Consider the following 24112-nt stretch of genomic DNA (forward strand, 5'->3'; position numbering starts at 1 on the left):
GTATTGTGAGAATAATCAAGTGTGTATAGAATGAAAACATAGTATGTGTGCACTAATGTATGTAATGAAAGCACACAATACTTAGGGTTCATGAAGATTTCTTAAGGTTTAAATATGAATGTGCTTGCATGAGATTGTAACTCCCCTTTCACCACATGTGTGTGTTGTATTTTATTTTCCATGTGTTCAACAACTACTTAAATAAGTTTAGGATATGATGGCTGGTAACACGACGATGGTGAAAGAGAGATGCAAATGAAGGCAGTTTTGAGATGTTTGAGATGAAATGGGGAGCGGGGAAGAAGGAGGAAGATGAGAGTTATGGGAAATGATGAGATGAGTTGTTTTTTATTTTTAAAATTATTTAAAAACTATAAACGAGTAAATGAAAAAAAAAAGGAAATCGATATAAACAAGAAAAAAAAATAGTCATTTTATATGAACTAGAAACCAAAATTGCAAGATTTGAAAACCAAAAAAAATATAATATATTAACTTTTTTAAAAGTTAGACCTCTAAACCTGTAATTATGACCAAACTACATGACCATTTATATAATTTAGTTTTTAATTTATTACTTTATCCGTTTGAGATTTTATTAAACAATACCAATACATGTCATGAAAGTTACGCACATATTTTTGAAGTGTGAATATGAAACTTGTCACCTTTTACCTCTCTATATAATCAGAATCAAATATGAACGAAAACAGAAGGCAATCGATTAGTGCCCAAAAACATTTTTAGGGTTTTTGGGAGCTAAAAAGAACAATACGAAATTCATGGCGGAGTGTGAGAGAGAGAGTGTAGATCTTAGTGAGCGAGAAATGGAAGAGTTGGTCTAGCAATTAAAACTGGAGTGGAGCGAGGATTTGGGCGATAAATTAGATTGCGAATTGAGAAAGTAATTGCGTTCAAATAGTTAGTTTAGATTTTGCAAATTATATTCGAGCTATTAAATTTTGAAATAGCATCAAAATAAACCTAATTTCAATGGCTTCCTTTTTTTCTCAGTGATTTTGATCTCTATCTCACACCTTTCGGATACTCAATTTACTTCCCCTCTTTCTCTCTCTGCATTTACAGTCTGATATAATTGTGAAAATGAATAAATTCATATAATCTGCTTTTAATTGTTCGTTTTCCATGTATAAGTAATGGAGATCTTGTGTGATCTATAGAATTAGATGCACATTTCGGTTTCGTTTTCAATTTGTTGAAACTTTAATAGGGTTTGATCTTTTAGATTAATCCTTTCTGGTGAATCTTGAGTTTTTCCTTATATACGTGAATTACCTATTCTGAGTTCTCCTTCAAAAGAATTCAATGTGAGTTAGATGGCAGTGATCGATGGCTCAAGACGAACATACTTCTAGGTGTAGTAACAGCAGTAGCGGTGGTGGTGGCGGCGGTGGTGGTGGCGGTGGCGGTGGTGGTGGTAGTAGTCATAGATCTTCCAAGAAGTTGAAACATAAGAAAGTGCCACAGAGAGGAATGGGTGTGGCTCAACTTGAGAAGATTATATCGGAGGAACAACAGAAGAAAGACGTCGTTTTAACCCCAAATTCAATCATTTCTCCGAGCAATTCTTGTTCCAATTTGGCCACCATCCAAAAAGTTCCCAATTTCCGGCCGCCACCAATTTCTTCATCTTCGATCCCACTTCCGCCACCGCTGCCACCTAATCACCACCCTTTGATTTCCAAAACCGATGGCATAAACACCATCTCCGCCTCCTCCTTTTCCAAACCTACAAACATGATCAGTGGTGGCAGCAGCAGTAATTGGTGTAGATTATGGAGTGATGGTGATTACAATTTCGAAGGGGAGAAACAAAATCAGAATCAAAATCATGGTATGGACCACCCTAGATACACTGCAGTCTTTCCAGCAAATCTTGGTGGTTTGCCTTACGAATCCAACCCTCCCATTTGGCCACCTCCTCCTAATCTAATGCTGCAAAGATCATCGCACTTTCAACAACCTTGTTCTTCATCAATGGTGAATCTGAAATCTCTCTCCTCTTTATTATTTATCTGTCCATGTTCTTACTTCTTAGATTGTATTGTATATATATAATTTGTTGATTAGTCAAATTTTAAACTTTTGCAGGTGAATGTTTCGGCAGGAACTTCATCATCGTCATCATCATCTGTATTAAATTTTCAGATGGAGCCCCCTTCAAACCAAAGCTATAATAATGGCAACAACAACTACCATCCATTGTGGCCAGAGGAAGACAAGGTGATGTTGCTTTTTTTACACTTTTTTCATCACCCTTTTTCAAGATATGTGATGTTATAGATTTGTTGATCATTGTATAAGAATTAATGGGGATTTATTTCTTCATGGTTTTTATGACAGATGGTTGGCATGAAAAGGCCATACCCGTTTTCATTGGAAAACGTGCCAATTCCATCTTTTCATTGCAAATTTCCTTCGGCTTTTGTGTCTCCCATTTCAAGATCAGATGAATCAGCTTCTTGTAGCAATGGAGGCACTATCACCATGGAACCTGCACATCCAGTTTTCAGGTGAACAAAATCCCAAATTTCATCACAAATTCGAAGCTTTATAACATTTTTTGTTTTAATGGGTTTTTATTTGGGACTCCATTTCAGAGAAAATCCTTCAACCTCAGGTCTCATATCCGATACAATAACAAAGAAATTCATCGATGAACACCAAGGTTTGACTTTGACCAGAGATTTTCTCAAGTTAGGCCCTCCTCAAGCATCTTGTATAGGAGAACAGCCTCAATTCGAAACTCATAAAGTAAGATTCTTTTTATTTTTTCAAGAATTCTTCATATTTATTTCCCAAATTTCATCTTGTTTATTTTCTCTTTCTTTCTTTCTTTAGGGTCACTCAAAAGATCCGACCCATTTGTCTGGAAGAACCGGGTCAAATCCACAACCTTTTCTTACTTTCTTTCCAGCTGCAAAAACATCAATGGGTCAGCCAGGGAACAGCAACGGGGAGGCAGGTGAAACTGTTGATCTAAATTTGAAGCTATAAATGTCTTTATTTATGTTGTCAAGAGTCAAGACCATGAAAAGAGAAATAAATTCTCAATTAAACCTCCTTTTTGATGTGTTAATGGCTGTTTTTTTAACTTAATCCAGACAGAATGATTTAATCATCAAGTCAAAAAAAAAAAAAAACCATATATGAATTTAGATGCTAATTTTTTTGCTCTTAATGAATATTGTTAAAGATTTTTGCTGGAATATAACGGTAAAATAGTCATAGTCTCATTTTGTTTATTTTTTCATTCGTTCTACAAAAGAAACAAACTTTATGTATACAACATTTTATCCATATAGACATGTTACCTGTTCAACCACTTTACATATACAAGAGTTGATAGTAAAAAAAATAAAAGAAACATTTTGTACATAGTTTATGATCAAAATCGAAAGTAGGCACTTATGCTAACAAACTTATGCATGTGGGTTCATTCTTGTTTTTACATATGTGGATACTGAGATCTTATCTTCCCATAGTGATAATAGATTGATGATGAAACTATTGACCCACCAACAACAAGAAAAAACAGAGGTGTTATTGTATGATGACAGCAGGATATCTTACAATTTGATTTGTTGTACAACCAAAATTGGCCCAACTTTTTGTCCTAAATTGGCATTAATGTGAAACTGGCATTTAAGTGTGATCATACAGTTTTAGAAAAGAATCAACAAACAAGAATGTCCCACCATACCAAACAAAAAAAAAGACCAAACTTTGATATATTTTCATTGAAATGGTGAACTTTTCATGTTACATTTATTTTGAACTAGAATAACATGAGAAAGGTGTTTATGACCAACCATAACCATAGTCAAGAACGTATACTAGGGTGAGGGAGAATGGGTAAAGCAAGAAAGCCAAGAAGGATGTCCATAGTGGGAATGTGGTTCGACAACTTCCGAAAATGCCCATAACAATGCAAACAATTAGAATAACTAAAACTTCTGATGAGAAATCCCATGTCAATCCTCGGGCATATACAAGTGCTAAGAACACCGATAAGCAAAGTACGTTGTTCATTGTTACTGCACCGTATAACTGCGTCATAGAAACAAACAATCAACAAAAGATTAGCTTTTTTATAACTCGTGTAGATCCATGGGTTAGATTTTTATATGAGATGACTAGAAAATGTACTTCAATTCGTTTGGTGTGGATTGGGACCCAAACCAATTTCAATGAGGCACAAAGATCATTTTTTTTACACTAAAAAGGTAACAAGATTGGATAGGGAGTCATTTTCAATGTTAAAAAAAACATCAATGCCCACTGTGTTCACATCAAAAGCAGCTCTAAAAGCTTGTCATGTCATGTCCTACCGCGTTTGGCGTGCAATGCATTCAACCCGACCTAGAGAAGTCAATGAGAAAAAAGTTCTAGTTTTTCTATTCCATCTTAAAAAGGCGAAACTAGGTGGGACAGGGACTCTGCTCGCTGTCAATGTGCAAAAGGTGTCCTTATCATAAAAAATAACCCTAAAAACTTATATTATCTCGTCATGTGTAACAAGCGAAACCTTAAAGTTGAACCAAGTGATTTATAACAAGAAAAGCAGAACAAACCTCGGAAAAAGTCAAAGATGCAGATCTTTGTTTCTTGCGTGTAGCAAAGATGATAGCCGACACTGCCTCACTAGAGTTTGTAGCAAATGGCAACACAATGAACGAAATGAAGAAAGAAGGAATACTTGTTGCAGCCGAAAAATTACCGACAACATCTACCAGAGGATCAGCAAATGCCGCCGCAATAATAGTGCCCAATAACAACAGTAACACCGCCTTAATGGTGGTCCGGCGAGGGTCATCCACCCCCTCTTCTTCTTCTTCATCTTCTTCATGAGTTTGATCTCCCAAAAGGTCATGCTCTTTCTTTGTCTCCTCATAATAGTCATGAACATACTTCAATGAATCGGGACCAACAACAGAAGTAGTCCTTTTGAAACCCTTGGCCTCCTCAAGCCATCTTCCAATCCCATCAATAAATTCATCGAAGTCAACTTCGTTATTTTCAGACGTATCAAAATCTTTCATAACTTTAGCCACTGCATCATCTTCGTTTAAATTTATCTCGTATAATTGCATTCCTACTATTAAAGCCCTTAGTTCGGGAATCGAAAGGCTTCCATCTTGATTAGCATCAATCGAGTTAAACAGCCTGTTGAAACCGGCACAAAGGTCAATAAAAGTCGTTACATATGACATGACATAATATAACAGATTCAACCGAAACTGATGCCAATAGGACCAAAATTGTATTATTATATGCCATGCATAAAGGTGGGGAAGAGAAATAGCCCTATAAAACTTTTCCTGTCTTGTGTAACAAATGTGTAAAAACCAAAGATTAATAAAAAAAAAAAAACTAACCTTATTAGAACTTCTCTGTTAGGTTCACCATGGCTATCTACAAGTCTTCCAAGTGCCCGTTTCTTCAAGTACTTGAGAATCCTAGATCGTACGTGTTTATGCTTCGCGAAATCAAGGTGTCTCTTTTGCAATGTTGGTTGGTAAACCTGACATGTAATAACCAGTCCCACATGAGTAATAAATTGTTGGCAACTTAATAGCTTTCATTATGGTTATTGGGCCTATAACTTTGGGCTTTGAGTGTTATTACTCTTACTTGATAAAGACAATATGCGATGAGAAGAGAAACCGAAAGAACGAGGGCTACTAACACCGCAGTGTGTCTTCCTGAAGTGGAATGTAGAATTTGAGGGAATTGAACGACTATAAATGGAAGCACAGATACAGCCATTATCATCGCAGAATAGCTAGTCCAAATATCAGTACTCACACCAGAGCCTATACCACATTACAAACATAAACATATATAAAAAATGTCAACCATAATAAAAAAATTATTCAATTTTATATAAAAATGGGGTGAGAAAAAAACCTATTAAGTTGAACCCTTTGGTGTCTTTGTTATCTTGAGCTACCGAGTTTTGTAGATCACACTTGCCAACAACGATACAAGTTCCCCATATGCTTGTAAGAAGCATCACTGTGGAACCAGCCAACAACCCCATTCCAACCGATACTTGGTCTTGAGCAGTTTCTGTGCTCCCTGAGAGTCCAGATACTGCAACAAATGCAACACATGCACTTTCATCATTTTATTGGTATATATAAAATATTTATTTAAACAGCAAATGTACCAAAATATGTATATATAGTCTATGAGTAACTTCCTTTCTAAATTTTATAAAATAAATTCCTGATAGTCAACATACTTACTGTAACAAAAAATGTAAGATACTTTCATCATTTTATCAATCCACATAGCACATTTATTTACCGAAAAAGGGAATTTGGCTTAGCAATAAGTAGTGCCTCTCTCAATTGAGAGGTCATTGATTCAAGTCGGTTGAGACATACGTGTTAATTTACGAGTAGATCAGTTTGCTTTAAAAAAAAAAACATAGCACATTTATTCAACAAACTTTGTATTTTTATCGGTTCATTTTACAATTTTATGTAAAATTATCATAAACTGAAAACTGCCGAATTACACAAAAAAAAATCATTCTTTTACCTAAAAAGTTTAGATTTTTCTTTTTTCATCAAAGCTATTATTATTATTATAATTACTTTTTTTCATTTCGGCCAATATTGACCCACACAAACTGGTTACTAGGTTCTGTTTGGCGTGCATGTGCATACTACCTGATAACTAACTTATGAATTAATAATGTTTGATAAAAAAAAATAGATACTCAGTTAGATTGTAAATGTAAATTGACACGAATGGACATTTAGATATATAACTAAAAACTAGCATTCGATATAATTAAGGGCATATTTGAAATATTTTTGGAAAAGCTCTATAAGCTTCTCAAAAGTTATAAGTTAGTTTATAAGTTATAATAAACTATTTATGATTTTATCAAACAACAGCTTATTGTAGGCATATAAGACATAAGTGTTCGATGATATTATACAAAATTAAAATAGTTTATCGTAGCTAATAAAAAATAATTTTTTGATAAACAATATTTTTATGATACCTTATTGATAAAGTAGATTATAAGGTAGCACCAAACATAGCCCAGGTATGATTGCTTACATGAGAAATTTTTAATGTGTTTTGAGGTCATGAGAGGAGAAATAACCACATAAATGTGTAAAAGTGTCAAGAAAGATTTGTTTTCTGTGTGTATATCTGGCTGACACGTGTGGACATTTTCTTTTTAAAAATTGTTCATGCAAATCAAATATGATAACGAGTTTTTATAGGTAAATAATAGTTGAAATAGAAAATAATTTAAATAAGTTTCTGTGAAAAAATTTATAGTCTAAATATGAATAAAAGTAAATGGAGGTATAATTTTTACCAAGAATAAGCATAGCATCAGGAAGTGCACCAAGAGCAGGAAGGCAGAGGCCGCCGACAAGACCTGGTCCTAGAATTGCCAACAACAGCTCACTGCCGGCGGAGAGATAAGTGGCGGCGAGGAACATGAGGTAACCATAGACGATAATGAGGAAGAGGTTTCCGGCAGCGGTGGTGGTGCAGGGCATGAACCCGTACGTCTGTTCACACTCTTCCGGTGACGATGTGAAGAGAGGGTTGAGGCGGAGTATGCTCCGGTCATCATTGTTAACGCCGTCGGATATTGCAGGTAAAGTGGTTGTTATGAAACGGCCGGCGGCGGTGGTGGCGAGGAAGAGAGAGAAGATGGCGATCAGAGTAAGGGAGGAATTGTAGTTAGCAGCCATCGGATTTTGACGCCCCGGTGTATGGCTGAAGGTTGAAAGCACGTGTATTTATAGGTTTGTTTGTGGGGCCAACAAAAGAATTGTCATATGACGAATAATTCAAACATTTGACGAGGTTCATGTCACAATTTATATTTGGGTGTTAGATATCAAATTTTAACTGTGAATTTTTTGGATATGATTCTAGCTATTTGATTTCCTACTTAAAATTATTTGGAAATATTGCATCAGTTGTACGACAACCAACTTAAACGACCTTAATTATCGTTTTCTTTATGCAACCCGATCAGTTTTAATTAGAGTATGTTCGGTAAACTATAGGAAAGCCGAAGCCGTAACTTTAATCTGTGTGAAAATGTTTGGTGAAAATAACTGTAAGCTTTCAAATATGACATAAATTTTAGAAAGTAATTGCCTAAACAATACATTTACTTTGAGATGGATGATTTATGTTGGTTATGCTCTTTTGCGGCATTTTTCTAAGTGCTTTTATTTGATCTTAGCAAAACATAGATACCCAGGGAGAAAAATAGAAGTTATCGATGAGTTAAAACAAAGTTTGATCTATGAAAAATGTTTTTTAATAAATTATATATTATATTGAGAATGTTGCTAGTTGCTAAGTAAACAATAATACATCAAGCAAGACTTTATAAAGACAAAACCGTACAAATGGTCCCTATGATATGTCGAAAATTGTCACTTTGGTCCAAAAATGTTTGGACTAGCAACAAAGCTCCAAAGTTTTCATTTTGTTGCGAGTTTGGTCCAAAATTTTTAGAACTTTTTATAATGACGGATTTGCCCCTATTAATATGGTTTTATCTTTTTTTTTTCTTAATTATTTTTTTGATTTTCAAATTAAAAAAAAAAAACAAGAAAATAAAAATGAAAATAAAATCCACCCCTACTACAACACCCACCCACTATCTCTTCAACATACATACTACCCATCTCTTGTCACCGGAAACCACCGCCACCCTCCAGAAACCACCGTCACCCGCATTCCGGTGCCACTCTCTCTCTTTTTTTTTCTGCTGCTTCGATCACCTTCTTTATCTCTTTGTGTCTCTTCTACTGCTATAATCGTCAAAGCCCTCAAAATGCTCGTCGAAAGGAGGGAGGGTTTCAGATCTACCGTCAGAAAACCCTAATCGGCCGGTGGTGGTGATATTTACAGATCTGGGCAATAGAGAAGACGAAGGGACGTCTCCGATGGTGGACAAACCTAGAAAGGCATCGAACGAATTATGACCGTCGGAGTAGGACCAAAAGAACGTGGTGGAATCAAGATCTGTTCATCGGATGAAGAGGATGGCGTTGTCCTCCTTCCCAAACGACGAAGACGATGACGATGTCCACCACTAGAGACGTGCCTCCGTCTTCTCCAGCGAAGTGTTGGTCGGCGAAAGGTTTTATGACGACGCCAGATCTGTTCGTCACCGGCGATAAGGGTCTGGCTAGGGCCGTTGCAGCGACGTTGACTTATGTGTCTCGATTTTCTAGCTTCGATATATGTTTGTGAAGGACTGAGTGACTGGTTGTGAGGCGGCGAAACATCAATTTAAAAATTGGCCACAACGAAGATGTGGATCCGAGTGTTTCTTTCTTCATCGGATATGTGTCTCTTCATCTCCAACCTATGTCTCTCTTCATCTCCCAAGTTTCAGTTATGTCTTTTCATCTCCTTTCTACCAGCGACAACTTCAACTTCAGGTGGTGGTGGTGGTTGTGCTACCAGTGGTGGTATGACATCCCCATTTTTACGGCCAGAAAAGACCGATTTTGTTTATGCTTTATAATAAAATCGGAGTAACTTTTTCAAGAAAAGTGTTGCGGAATTTGTCCCTAGAAAAACATGATAAATATGTAATCAAAGCATTTCTGTGGAAATGTATTTTATTCATTTTAAAACTTTGGGAAGTCAACGTCAATATAGAAACATAAGCATAAATAGAACTTACATTCATTACACTAGTGATCTACATCTCTTTAATCTCTCAGTGTAGTGTAGCTTTATATCGACACCTGTGATACAAATAAACTGAGTGGGTCAGGTTGGGAAACCTGGTGAGTACATAGGGTTTTCAACCCACAATAATAAAGTTATTATGTTTCATCATCAAACAATTAACCCAATTACTCATCCTCATTATCTTCTTTATTTCTTAAGGATGTGCCCTAAGAATCATCTATCACTCATTCCTAAGGGTTTTCCTAAGGAATGGGCACGAAGTCCATCTTCGCCAGGGTTTATTTAACAGGCACTAAATCCATAGTTGTTAGGGTTCATCCAACGGGTGCTAAGTCCATAACTCATATTTATCGACGGTGTTATTTACGGGAGTCCACCTGCAATACATGTCAATGGGTTTTAGAGTACACCGGGTGAACATATCGTTCTTAACACCTACAGGTAGCGAGCCTGCTAGTGTTCCACGGACCGTCTAGAATAGTCGATGGTTTTCATCCATACTCTGCTAGATGACGGGGTCATCGTTTGGGTAAAGGTTTCTCTCATTTTCACCCCTCACCCTCATCTCATGATCTATATGACTTTTTCATTTCATCCTCCAACTCATTTTTCATCACACACCAAATTATTTCATCTACCCATGTTCTACCCAACATATTCGTAGATATAAAATACATATACAGTTTAGATCTGAAGAAAAAGTTTAGATCTGTAAAGAAAATACATATACAGTTCAGATCTGAAGAAAAATGTCTAGATCTGAAAAAAAAAAACAAAGTTTAAATCTTTCATCCAGCATAACTTTCAAAGCATAAAATACATATACAGTCTGAATCTGAAAAAAAAAGTTCAGATCTGAAAAGAAAGAAGCTTAGATCTTTCATCCAACACAGATCTCAAGTACAAAATACATATATACAGTTTAGATCTAAAGTGAGAAATTTTAGATCTGAAGGGAAAAGTTTCAGATCCAAGAGAAAAAGTTTAGATCTGAAAGATAAAGTTCAGATCTGAAAAGAAAGAAGTATAGATTTTCATCCAGCATACATCTCAGGTAAACAGGTAATATATATATATATATATATATATATATATATATATATATATATATATATATATATATATAGAAAGCACGTAATTTATATAAAATACTTTATATCTATGTATAAGATGAAAGTGAGCATGCACTCTACTGAGAAGGAGTGATTCGGACAACACTTCGCTTCTTAAAATAATCTTATTTGACGAAACCGAGAAGTTTGCTTGAAAACCGGGATTCGCTGGAGCCGCGTTTCCGAGCCAAAAGCTCTTCTTTTCGGAGCCATCGGGAGATCCGGGGCTTCCTTCTCGTGCTAGGGAGTTACCCTAGGCTTTGGGGGATTTGGGGGAGTTAGAGAGAGAGTTTAGAGAGAGAAATTGAAGGTTGAAGGTGTGAGTTTGAAGCTTCACCTGACACCTCTATTTATAGACTGGAAGACAGCTCTACTCGACGAGTTGGTACTTCTACACGTCGAGTCCAGGCCAGGTGTCACCATCTGGTGGCTAGCCTTGGGGAGAAAGCAACGGCTAGGATTTCACCACGTCACCCGATTTCGCACAATTCATTCCCGACTTAGAAAAATCATAACTTTTACATACGAGCTCCATTTTCGACGTTATTTATATCCACGTATAGGTGGGATCGTACTCTACAACATTCGTTTAGACTCCGTTGGCTAATTTTGGCTTTATTTTTAAAATTATATTTTTAACAGGCCAAAACAGGAAAAATCCGTTAAAAATTCATAACTTATTTATCCGACGTTCATATTTGTCTGTCTATTTACCGTTGCGATACTAATAATGAGATCTTCAATTCTCATTTAGGTTGCGTTGGCCAAAAACCGCTCGATCTAAAATTCGAATTCCGGGTTGTGACTGCTATGCCAAATCTTAGAAAAATCATAACTTTCTCATACGAAGTCAGGTTTGGGCGTTCTTTTTATGCGCGCTCTCGTTTTAACGTATACTACGACTTTTGTTTAGATTGCTAAGGCTAAAAGTAGTTTATAAAAAAAAAATCACTTTTTACGAATCCCGGTGCCGTGCCGGTTTTGCCGTAAAACTTCGATAGGTCATAACTTCTTCGTTATAATTCGGATTTCAGCGTTCTTTATATATTCAGAATCCTTGTTTCGACCGCTACAACGTTATGTATAGATATTTGGTTCATCTAACACTTTATTTTTTACGCTTATTTTTATCCTTTATTTATTATATTATTATAAACAAGTAATAAACACACAAAAGCACATAACTCACATAATATTCAAGTAATTCATCTTTATTACTTTAAAATTGGTTACAACGATTGACCTAGACTATTACATCATCGCATCAATGCTTAGTCTCAAAATACGGGCGTTATAGGTGGCTTCTGGTGGTAGTGGTAGTGATTGTGCTTCATCGGTGATGTTGTGTTAAGTGACAAATGGATGTTCAGAAACATAAAAAAGACAAATAAAGGGGATGGTGCTTACATTTTCTTTATTTTTTTTATTTTTTTAATAAATAAAATTAATAAAAAACGAAAAAAGAAAATACCAAGTGTAAAATCGGTATTTTTAAAAAAATCAAAACAAATTGGACCAAATTTGCAAGAAAATGAAAACTTTGGACCTCTTGTACTAATCCAAACTTTTTGGACCAAATTGACAATTCTCGACATACCACAAGGACCATTTATGCAGTTTTGTCCTTTATAAAACATAGAAATGCAGCGTATCAATATCATACCTATATACCTGTCTTTTTGGTTGTACGTCAATTGAATTCGTTGATAGAAAACCGAGTTTTAAAATATCAATCTTAAGGAATAAAATTTGTAAGTATAAAAATACAATATTATTTATTACACATTTTGTTAAAATATTAAAAAGACAAAAGCTAATTTATGCAATGACCTTTATTTTTAAGTCTAGAATATGCAATATTTTGTTAAAATGTTGAACATGGTTGGAGATGCCCTAAACCCCATATTTTATCATTGGTATTTTTTTTCTTCTAGACAATAATTCGTCCTTAAACAATGATCAACTACTTTGTCTAATTACATTTAATCAACTATTGCAATTCTAAGGTCACTTGCGACCTTTCCTAATAAGCTTTAAGACTTTGATTTTTAGTTAATGACGTGGATAAACGTTTTGTTCTTTTATCAAGTAAATGAAACAAAGGGTCATAAGTTTGAATTTGTTGGGTGTTGTCAATTATCGTCGTAGCTCATGAACAACCTTTTTACACCGAAAACTGTTTAATAAGCTTAAACTTAATTGACAAAAACGACCGATTGTTTGAAGTAAGAATCTATACATAGCAAATTGAAAAGATCAAGCGAGCGAGTTGGATACTTGGATACCAAATTAAAGGGAAGTAGAGTAATCTAATAATTTTTCTGTTGTATTTTTGAAAAAGATAAGCATAAATATAATTTTGTAAAATAACCATAGATTCGGGAATGGGTCATTCGGAAGTCCATTTCGGACTGTGTACCTGAGTCGGCCCATCAAAATATCTTCCGGAATGCCCATTCGGCCTAAAACGACTTATTCCAGATTTCGAATTACCAAACCACTTTCCGGGATTTTATTCCGACACATTCCAGATCTCGATTTACAAACATATTCTCACACATTCTGGGCACTACTACACATTTCGGAGTTAAGATATGCAACACGATCATGATGACCTGATTGTTTTATGGGTAAGTCATTTACTTTAACACTTTTAGTAGTATAATTTTAAGATTTTTGTTCTTACAAAGAACATGTCCGGAATGCAAAGAACATGTTCCCGACTTGCAATACATGTTAACATTACATCTAGAACTAACTCAATACTAGTTTAATTATTTATATTAGGGTATTATATATCGAAAATTTGAATTCCAGAACAAAAAATATCATTCCAGAATGCTCCGAAATGTGATGAAAGTAGCCAGGAACATGAAGAACATTTTGGAATGTTATCATGTTTCGTTCCGAAACAAAATTTAAACTTATTGCAACATTCATGTTTGCAGCATGACCATATTTTTGATGTATCAATTACATTGACTTGCAAAACCGCAATCGATGCGAATATTCTTGAGGCACTCGGAGACAGACCGACATGCGAGACTATGTTCCGAAATACATGTTTTTGGAGATGCTTAGTAGAAGGGGATCTTTTACTTATACATTACGTGTTTTGCCATGAACTTATCACGAACCCTCGAAGCAAAGTAGATGAAACGATTTTGAGATTTGGGGTTACGAGCTATCTCTCGGGAAGAAAGAATTTGTTTTCTCACCAACTTCCACTTTGGTGACTATTTTTCTGCCTCCATTTCCGACTTCGCCTTCCGTTCTCGTGTATTTCCTATGGTTGCGAATAATGTCTCCGTGAAATTAGAATATATGGTTGATGTGTTTGACAATTCTCTTAATGAGTTATTGGACGAAGATGCAGTCTGTGTATGTCTTTTATATCTGTTAGAGAATGGTTTCAATGGGCGATTGCCTTGTCAGCTAGTGATAAAGGAGTATTTTTCTTTGCTATCCAACCTTGATTAATTCAACATGTATCATGTTGTTAATTTTTAGCTATCATTACTAATCTTATTTTTATTGGGTTTAATTGTGAAATTTTTTATGGTGCAGATATCCATAGGAAATGATAATTTGGGATAATTTCTACTTTCAACTACTCACTGTATTCAATAAGGTTGGGAATCTTATACATCTAGTGGAACTAAAACCTAAAAAACCTAAAAAGTTGACGTACACCGTAAATAGATTTTTATACGCTTTTAAGGTAAAATACATGATTAAAAATTTAACATTTTTTGTTTGATAATATTCTAATACATGATTATTTCAAATATGGATTCTTGAGAGTTTTCCTATGAGCAGTTTGTTTGGTACCCAACAACCGAATGCGTTTCCTCGGGTTGTTGGATGATCGAAATTGAAGAAGATGTAAATGGACTAGTGCAAATAGTTTTTAGTCATTAACGACATATGATTACTTATGTAATTTATAATTTTCATATATATATATATATATATATATATATATATATATATATATATATATATATATATATATATATATATATATATAATTTATGCTTAGACAAAACTTCAAAAATGGTCCATGTTGTATGCATTTTTTTCGAGGTTTGGCCAAAACCTCGATTTTTTGGTTTCGTAGTCCTTTTGAGCTAGTTTCGTTGCGTTTTTGGTCACCCGGTAAACTGGAAAGACTATTATACACTTAGTATATTTATTTTTCATTTTTCTTTATTTTTCTTAAATATTTTATAATTATGAAATATACAAAGGGCTCTCTCTCTCTCTCTCTCTCCCTCCACACACACACACACACACACACTCTCTCTCTCTCTCTCTCTCTCTCTCTCTCTCTCTCTTTCTCTTTCTCTCCCCCCCCCTCCGTTCGTGAAAATCACCATACCACCTTCTCTTTTCTCTATTACACTTGTAACATCCCAAAAATCTCAACAAATTTAAACTTTTCAAAACAACTCATTTATTAACAAAAGTGTTTACAAAACATTATTTCCAAAACATGATTTGAAATAAGAGTCTCCCAAGATCCAATTTGTTGTAAAACCAAGGATGTGTACGGTCACGTTTTCGCCTTTCCACGAATCATCTGAAGAACCTGAAACCATAAAAAAATGTAAGCATAAAGCTTAGTAAGTTCCCCCAAAATACCACTACATAAACAGACAACATATACAACATGCATGCTCAAATACTCATGCCTGGTCCAATCAGCCTCGAGCTGGAATACCATACATGTCTACAATGGGCCCAGTCATCCCCAAGATGGAATACCCTCGTATCATAAGCATTTTGGTCCAATCAACCATCGGGTTGGAATACCAAACATGTCGGGTCCATTCAACCATCAGGTTGGAATACCACAAGCCTGTTGACTGACATACAAAGCAGTCCAGTCTCATCACAATCCATACCATCATATCGGGTCCAATAAACCATCGGGTTGGAATATCCCAGGCCCAATCAACCCTCGGGTTGGAATGCCAATACACAACGGGTCCAATCATCCTCGGGATGGAATACCTTCAAGCCCTCAGTACGAGTATGGCATACCACCCAGTCCTCAGCTCGTATCTGGAATGCTCCTGCGTTTGTTGGCTACAGCACGAAGCAGTACAACCTCAACCCGACACAAGATGCCGACATATAACAGATAAACGGATAAACAGTCTACAGACAGACAGGCAGATCTACAGATCACTAAACATAACATCATCCTCTCATCCAGGATACCGATCTAACATATCACTACTGAACAATAGCATGCATAACAAGATATTGAATCCAAAGGGCCGGACTTGGTGCCTTCGACTCGAAGTACAGTGAGGAAAACTAACCTCGCACTGCCGAAACATATAGAAGATCCTTGGCTGCTAATTGCCAGATCCCCGAACCGTCAACATCAAGGCAACACCCCATCACAGCTGATCCCACGAATAATCTCTGACTACATATCCCCTAAGCTCCATGCGTTATTAAATACCACAATGACAACCCATCAACATCTAGTCCCTCTCTTACACCATGAGCTCATATTAGGGTAAGAGACATCTTTACCCTTCTTCAAGCTTGGCCTAAAGCCAAGGCCCAATTAGATGACCGAAGGCCCAAATCCAAAAATAAACATCTAAGGCCCAAATATGGCCCAATTTCCCAAATTGGGCCAAATTCCTTTCATGGGCCTTTGCCCAAGAAGGCCCAACAAGGCACAACAGCCCAACCATGAAAATCCTGGTGGCCCAACATGACCCAACACAGCCAAGCCCAAACCGAAGTACAAAATGCAAAATGGTCCAAGTCTGTTAAGTAAGCGGGGCGTACTCAGCCCGTACGCTCATCGTACAACATGGGAGGCTTGTACGCGCAACGTACATACTTGTACGCCCAGCGTACTCACCAGTCCAAAGCCAACTTTCCAGTTAAGCACTTAATCCATTAAGACTTGGATCCAAACTCATAGCTGACTTCCCCAAGGTGGTTTATCACATAAAGTTGTCAACTTTATGTGCATGCATGGCTAAATGGAACTCTAGAGCTCAAAAGAGCTTAATACTTGACTTAATACATGCATGGAACCAAAACCACCATAAAGTTTTCACCTTTATTCCCAAGTATCCCATGATACATCCAGATCTACAATTTCAAGCCAAAAAACGACTCAACTCCCAATCATCAACCAAAAGGGGTCAAAATGACCAAAAATGCAACAAGAAGAAGATCCATGAAATGAAAAGGCAAGGTATGAACTTTATACCTCCCAAGCTACCAAAAGGAGATGCAAATGATGGATTTCAAAGCTTTCCTTCAAACATCAAGTCTTCAAGTTCCTCCTCCTCCTTCTTCTTCTAGATCTACAAAATCCTCCACAAATCTCACAAAAGTTTCAAGATCAGCAAACATGGGCTAGGGGGTCAAATTAGGGTTTTAGAACATGGAGGCTGACTTAGAAATGACCAAAAGGGGATAAACTAAAGCTTATATAGGACACCACACAAAAGATTAGGGTTTTCCAACTAACCCTCGTACGCCCAGCGTACGAGGCCACGCACCCCCGCACCATCCTTCGCAGTACGCCCTGCATACATCACTTTATGAAAAGCATACTGACCTCCACAGCACTACGCACTGCGTACTAGGGTTCCCTCCAAAACTCTAAATACTCCGAAAGCCATAACTTCCTCGATCTATGTCCGTTTCCGACGAAATTTATATCCTCGGAAAGGTGACGAGAAGCCCTACACTTCTAGAAACCCATCATGTCCTTGAAGTTCCTCGAACCAACCCAAAATTCATAAGGGACCGAGATAACAAATTACCATTATGCCATTGGGCTCTGAAACATCATCGAACACTCGGATCACTTAGAATTTAACACCCTCATCCAACAAGGTCCAAATCCACTTCTCCAAAATACCAAGCCTTATGATAACAGATGATCGGGTCGCAGCCCCGAATAATGAAGCAATTCTAAACCGGGTGTTACAACTCTCCCCCACTTCAATTCGATTTCGTCCTCGAAATCATTCCTTATCATCCCCGGCATGCTCGATAGCCTGAGGGACATAACCACAACCTTGATCATACCATTACCTTCCTAAGGCAACTGATCCCAACATAAATTTTCCACCCGAAAAAAACGAATCCACAATCCCTTGCAGAAACCCAACCTACTTTATTTGAAACCTGAAGTCTCGAACTGGTCTGGCTCCCTGACAGACGCCCCAAACTGTACCCATGCTAAATCCATGACACTTCTCCATCAAACTATCTATTCAACCCCTACTGATAACAATTCCATGAACACAAAGAGATACAAGATATAGATTTCCTTAACCGCAGGATTGTGACATCCCCATTTTCACGGCCAGAAAAGACCGATTTTGTTTATGCTTTATAAAAATCAGAGTACCTCTTTTAATAAAAATGTTGCGGAATTTGTTCCCAGTAAGACATATTAAATACGTTATCAAGGCATTTCCGAAGAAAAGTATTTTTATTCATTTTAAAACATTTGGGATGTCATCATCAATACAGAAACATAAGCATAAACAAAACTTACATTCATTATCACTAGTGATTTATATCTCCTTAATCTCTCAGTGTAATGTGACTTCATATCAACACCTGTGGTATAAATAAACTGAGTGGGTCAGATTGGGAAACCTGGTGAGTACATAGGGTTTTCAACCCACAATAATTTAATTATTATGTTTAAACATCAAACAATCAACCCAATTACCCATCCCCATTATCTTCCTTACTCTTAAGGTCTACCCTAAGAGTCATTTATCCTGCATTCGTTCATTCCGAAGTCCATTGCTTTCAGGGTTTATATGACATGCACTAAGTCCATAGCTGCCAATGCTTGTTCGTAAAGCACTAATTCCATAGCTGCTAAAGTTCATTCATCGGGTACTAAATTCATAGCTACCAGTGTTCAGCTAATAAGTACTAAATCCATAGCTACCAACGTTTATTTAACAGGTACTAAGTCCATAGCTACCAACGTTTATCTAACAGGTACTAAGTCCATAGCTACCGGCGTTTATCCAATAGACACTAAGTCCATAGCTGCCGATGTTATTTAGGCACTAAGTCTATAGCTGCCAACGTTTATCTAATAGGTACTAAGTCCATAGCTACCAACGTTTATTCGATAGGAACTAAGTCCATAGTTGCCGATGTTATTTGTTAGGCACTAAGTCTATAGCTGCCAACGTTCACTCATATCATCTTTCATCTCTCATCATTCATCTACCCATGTTTATACCAACATATTCGTAGATATAAAATACATATACAATTTAAATTATTTAAAACATGTATAAAATCGTTCATCCGACATAGAAAGCAAGTATTCAAATAATATGCACACATAGCACGTAATTTATATAAAATACTTCATATCTATGTGTAAGATGAAAGTAACTATGCACTCACAACATGTAATTTATATTAAATACTTCATATCTATGTGTAAGATGAAAGGGACTATGCACTCACCTGATAAGGTGGTCACTCGGTACTCGGACAACGCTTCGTTAATCTTAAAACAATTTCCCTCGGACAAAACCTAGTATCATTACCACTAGAGTTTAGTCTAACGTTAACCGCGATTAAGTAATAGTCTAGCTATTATTACTATTATATAAGCGCTAAGCAAAACTCTTATATAACTCATAATAATAGCCCAAATAATTATTTTAAGGTCCTAATAATGTTACTATATTAAAACATAAGCTATACTAAAGATAGGGTAGGCATAACTCACTTACAACGGGTTTTCGCAAATAATAGCCCAAGCCGAAAGGCTCTTTTCTAAGAGCCGTCGGGTGCTCCGGGGCTTCCGCCTCGTGCTAGGGAGTTACCCTAGGCTTTGGGGATTTTGGGGCTTAGAGAGAGAAAGTAGAGAGAGAAAGTGAAGATGGATGGTGTGAAGAATGAAGGGAACCCGACACCTCTATTTATAGGCTTCCTAGAGCGTCACCACGTTGTGGTGCCTCTCACCACGTCGTGGTGTTGCGTAGGCTCCAAGGTTTCGCCTGGTGCTGACACGTGGCATCGCACACAGGGTGGAAATCAGTCGATTTTCAAAAATTCATAACTTTCGCATACGAGCTCCGTTTTCGATGTTCTTTATATCCACGCGTAGGTAAAAACAAGATCTACAACTTTAATTTAGACTTTGTCGGCTAATTCTCGACCGATCTTAAATTTAACAGTAGGAGGAGATTAGACTGTTAAATGACCGCGAAGAATTCGTAACTCCTTCATACAGACTCCGTTTTCGTCTGTCCTTTTATCGTTGAGTTCCTATTAATGAGATATTCAACTCTCATTTAGGTCGCGTAGGCCAAAAACCGCTCGAACTAAAATTCGAGTTTCGGGCCGTGCACTGCTATGCCGAATCTTAGAAAATTCATAACTTCCTCATACAAAGTCATATTTGGGCGTTATTTTTATGGACGTTCTCGGTTTAACGTATACTACAACTTTTTTTTAGATCACTAAGGCTAAAAAGTCTTCTATCGTAAATTCACTATTTACGTCTCCCAATGCCGTGCCGGTTTTTCCGTAAAACTTCGACGAGCCATAACTTTTTTGTTATAACTCGGATTTCAGCGTTCTTTATATGTACGGAACCCTTGTAACATATACTACCACTTGGAAAAGATTAATACTTATAAATAATCTTCCATCAAAAACGCATTTTTGATGCTTATTGTCTCTAAATTGACTAGCCCGGATCTGCGGGCGTTACAAGGATCGACATACTGCTGCTATAAGGCTGAAACCTCATCACTTGCCTGACCTTCACACAGGTGGAACCATCCCAGAGCGCAGACAGATAAGCTAAATCCTGAACCCTCTAGCTGATGCCTTTGACATACAGATTTCTTAATCCACGTCTCCCTGAATACAGACCTTGCACTGATACACTCGCGATTCCCAACGCAAATTTTCACCAAAACTCCACTCGGAAATGGCGACTAATCACATCTTCTTGTAGAACCTTCCCTAAAACTGATGAGCATCCAATTATAAATCTACCCCTAGTCCTTGAATGGAGACACTACTAGAAACACACATAATTGATCCTCAAAACATACTGACCGCAAACTTCACCCAAAACTAAACCATATGACGTAACAAACCTTAATAACCCTTGACTCTCTGCTATGCTATAACCAACCACTACTTCAACGAGAAAAGACGATCAAACCAGAAATTTCAGCGTTGCATCAAATCCCTTGTCGTCTTAGGTGTACCCCTACCTGAACAACCACTCGAGACATTCATAAATAACTTTACGACTTGCGACTTCATAACCAATTTCTCAACTTGAAAATCAAAACCCTAAAAACAGCTTGCGATCAAATAGAAATATAATGCATAAATTCCACAGACACTTTCTAATACCTGAAAAATACTCCCTTATTGCTTCCCTTATCCAAACCCTCTGATTTTTTAGTCGACCGACTCCCATCATCGTGTCAACACCGAAAGCACCACAAGCAGAAGAAATGAACAACCATGTTCACTAGGCCCACAGCCTATGACTGGAATACCCCTACAAGGTCCTCGACATAGGTCGGGATTACCTCTGAGCCCACAACATGATGCTGGAATGCCATCCCTGGCCCTCAGCCCATGTTTGGAATGCTCCCAGATAACACGTCGAGCTTGTCGCCATCGCATCATTCACCCAACACACCGGGCCTGAAGATACCCACCTCATTCCATGGCCTTGAAGGTACCTACTTTCATTCATAACGCCAACTGAGCACCAAAAAAAATGCTACCAAAGCAAAACCTTATGAAAACATGGTCGCACATGACCCAAGAATAGGACTACGGCTGCATTCTTGGTCCAACTCGAAGACTAAAACCCAGAGGAACAATGCACAATAATTCGAACCAGGGGCTCCAATGCTATCTTGCCCATCTCACATGAAATACCACGATGCACATCCTAGGGAACCTATAATCTAATCCAAAGAGCGAAGAAATACCAAATAAAATCGAAATAAAACCTCAACCAATAACAGATCTAAAACATCCCCACGATCAGTCGAAACAAGATCCCATACTTGATTGAGACTGAATAGGTCCCTCCACAACGCATATAGCTCGAGAAGACTTCCAAGGTGATCCCGAAGGTTACCAAAACCCAAGTCTACTATGAACCAAGTTCCCACTACACCATTTAGGGTAAACATACCCAAAGATCAAAGGAACATTGAGCATACTGAACTTGATGACCGATTGACCCGACCATTGAAATTCAACCTCCATAACTTGAACTTTCGGAGACCTTCAGTTGAATGATGAGGGAAGAGACCAACGATCGAAGACGCATTGACACTTAACCCAGAGAACCATCAACCACATGGAACTGAACATACTCGCCTCTGGGAAAGATCCAACGATCAACATCTGCCCAACTAATTCGAACACAACAACCCAAACAACGAACTGGAAAATCCCTCAATGGCTAAAATTCTCAACCCGAGAATCCCGCTTCTCCCTCACTTAGGGCTTGAACTACCACCCACTAGCACTGAAACTAAATCATACTTCAAACCAGCCTGCTCACTCCTTCTCCAAACTCGGAAAAACTGAAAGGTCATAACCCTTGCTACATATAACGACATTCAAATCCATAAATCAACCATCCCACTTCCAACTGCAAAACCCAAGTCGATCATGATCATCGTCCCCTTCTTGAGTCTCGCGACTCCCCGGCCTTGAGCAAACCTTCGAGGCCTCAAACCAATAAGCTCACTAGGTTTTCACCAAATAACCCAAAACAATAACGCCACTGGTGCTCAAAACACTGGCCAGATCCATCCGTATGCCCGAGCATCCACAACCAAAAGATCGACAGGAACAGAAATACTGCCATAAATCATGGTATCCAACTATGATATCTTCCCTGACCAGTCCTTAGAATCCCCGAAACCTTCCCTGATTCAAGTATGGATCCTGTGCTCCTAGTAGTATGGGCCGAATACTACCTTCCACACCTATCCATACTTTTCTCAAGAATCATTTCCGCTCTTCTAAGTCCTAGTCATAAAATGCTCCTGAAACCTGCTCCTCGGTGAAACAACCGCACTAAATACTCCCTAGGCTATCCTAGGACTCACCCACACCAACTCTGCCATTAGCTGGTGAAGGACTCCTACCAACGCTAACTAACCACTTCACGAATACAATCACATGCAACCAAGCTTAAATAATCCTTCGACTAAAGGATTCAGCCCTACAACGGTTGGACTCAGACAAGAGCTACGCAATAGGTCCAAGTCCTTCATTTTAAGATTATTTAACCTTCATAGCATGTAATTTAATGTATTCATTTGATGGTTAAATCTCATCAACATGGGTCCTACAAAGCACAAAGCAAGCAACATTCGAGCAGAGAGCCGACTTACACTAAAAACGCAATAAAATCAGACAGATCCTCATATGAAATCCTTGATCTTCAATTCCCTACACCACGGGTGCACCTTCGCCATGCTCTCACTCTCCCCAGAGTGGATAATCATTCCTTGTGCTGACTCGCTACACACTGCACCCACCCATGAAACTTCCACCAACCCTGTAGCACTTGTGTATGCTAGCCATACATAACACTGGATCTTATAGACATTTGAATACTCGATCCTACCCTAAGACCACAACCATACAAGGAACATGAAATAAGGCCAAACCAAATATTCTCAGGCTATAAAATCTTAGTTATGTACAACTATGATGCATACACTAAGCAACTATAGTAATGATGTCAGTTTCATAAAAGGAAGAACCTTAGGCTATCAGGCATCATATAATCTGACAATTCTATCATGCAGTTCCTGAAGATCTCTAGACTATCACTAGCATGTTGTTCTAACATATCACAATAACAAGGAACATTATGGTAATTTGGAGCCAACTTACTAGCTCCGGCTGATTGTACACATGACATCCTCTTTTGGTTATTTTGAAAGCAACTTTGAAAGTTATTTTTAAAACCTTTACTTTGAAAATTATTTTTCACACCCTTTTTCCTGAGTTTGAGACTGGATTCACATGAGTATTCCTCCAATTAACTCAAACCAAGGCTTTGATACCAACTTGTAACATCCTAAAAATATCAACAAATTTAAACTTTTCAAAACAATTCATTTATTAACAAAAGTGTTTACAAAACATTATTTCCAAAACAATATTTGAAATCAGAGTCTCCCAATATACAGTCTGTTGTAAAACCAAGGATGTGTATGGTAATG

At 37.3% G+C, this 24112-nt stretch overlaps 2 protein-coding genes across 2 annotated transcripts; one reads left to right on the forward strand and one right to left on the reverse strand.

The window, feature by feature from the left end:
- Positions 1-685: 685 nt before the first annotated feature.
- On the forward strand, positions 686-3120 carry LOC145110938 (uncharacterized). Its single transcript, XM_079047251.1, has 5 exons — positions 686-2001; positions 2113-2244; positions 2365-2534; positions 2622-2775; positions 2863-3120. The coding sequence occupies exons 1-5, from the start codon at positions 1351-1353 to the stop codon at positions 3016-3018; spliced, it is 1263 nt and encodes a 420-aa protein (XP_078903377.1). The 5' UTR covers positions 686-1350; the 3' UTR covers positions 3019-3120.
- A 702-nt stretch (positions 3121-3822) lies between these two features.
- Positions 3823-7727, reverse strand: LOC145116291 (sodium/calcium exchanger NCL-like). Its single transcript, XM_079052640.1, has 6 exons — positions 7370-7727; positions 5932-6117; positions 5656-5837; positions 5400-5545; positions 4596-5187; positions 3823-4071 (listed from the first exon to the last, which is right to left on the reverse strand). Exons 1-6 carry the CDS (start codon positions 7554-7556, stop codon positions 3823-3825), a joined length of 1542 nt encoding a protein of 513 aa, XP_078908766.1. The 5' UTR covers positions 7557-7727.
- Between the last annotated feature and the right edge of the window lie 16385 nt (positions 7728-24112).

The sequence above is a fragment of the Lactuca virosa genome, chromosome 5, assembly GCF_052849685.1.
Source record: "Lactuca virosa cultivar CGN04683 chromosome 5, Lactuca_virosa_CGN04683_v6, whole genome shotgun sequence".
Classification (NCBI taxonomy): Eukaryota; Viridiplantae; Streptophyta; class Magnoliopsida; order Asterales; family Asteraceae; genus Lactuca; species Lactuca virosa.

Bases quoted from the DNA above. Each gene is read 5' to 3' on its own strand.
- LOC145110938 (XM_079047251.1), top strand. From the start codon at position 1,351: ATGGCTCAAGACGAACATACTTCTAGGTGTAGTAACAGCAGTAGCGGT. The intron at 2,245-2,364 runs GTGATGTTGCTT...TTTTTATGACAG, and splicing joins TGTGGCCAGAGGAAGACAAG to ATGGTTGGCATGAAAAGGCC. The intron at 2,776-2,862 runs GTAAGATTCTTT...TTCTTTCTTTAG, and splicing joins CTCAATTCGAAACTCATAAA to GGTCACTCAAAAGATCCGAC.
- LOC145116291 (XM_079052640.1), bottom strand. From the start codon at position 7,556: ATGCCCTGCACCACCACCGCTGCCGGAAACCTCTTCCTCATTATCGTC. The intron at 5,838-5,931 runs GTTTTTTTCTCA...AATGTGGTATAG, and splicing joins CAAAGGGTTCAACTTAATAG to GCTCTGGTGTGAGTACTGAT. The intron at 5,188-5,399 runs GTTAGTTTTTTT...CGGTTTCAACAG, and splicing joins AACAGAGAAGTTCTAATAAG to GCTGTTTAACTCGATTGATG.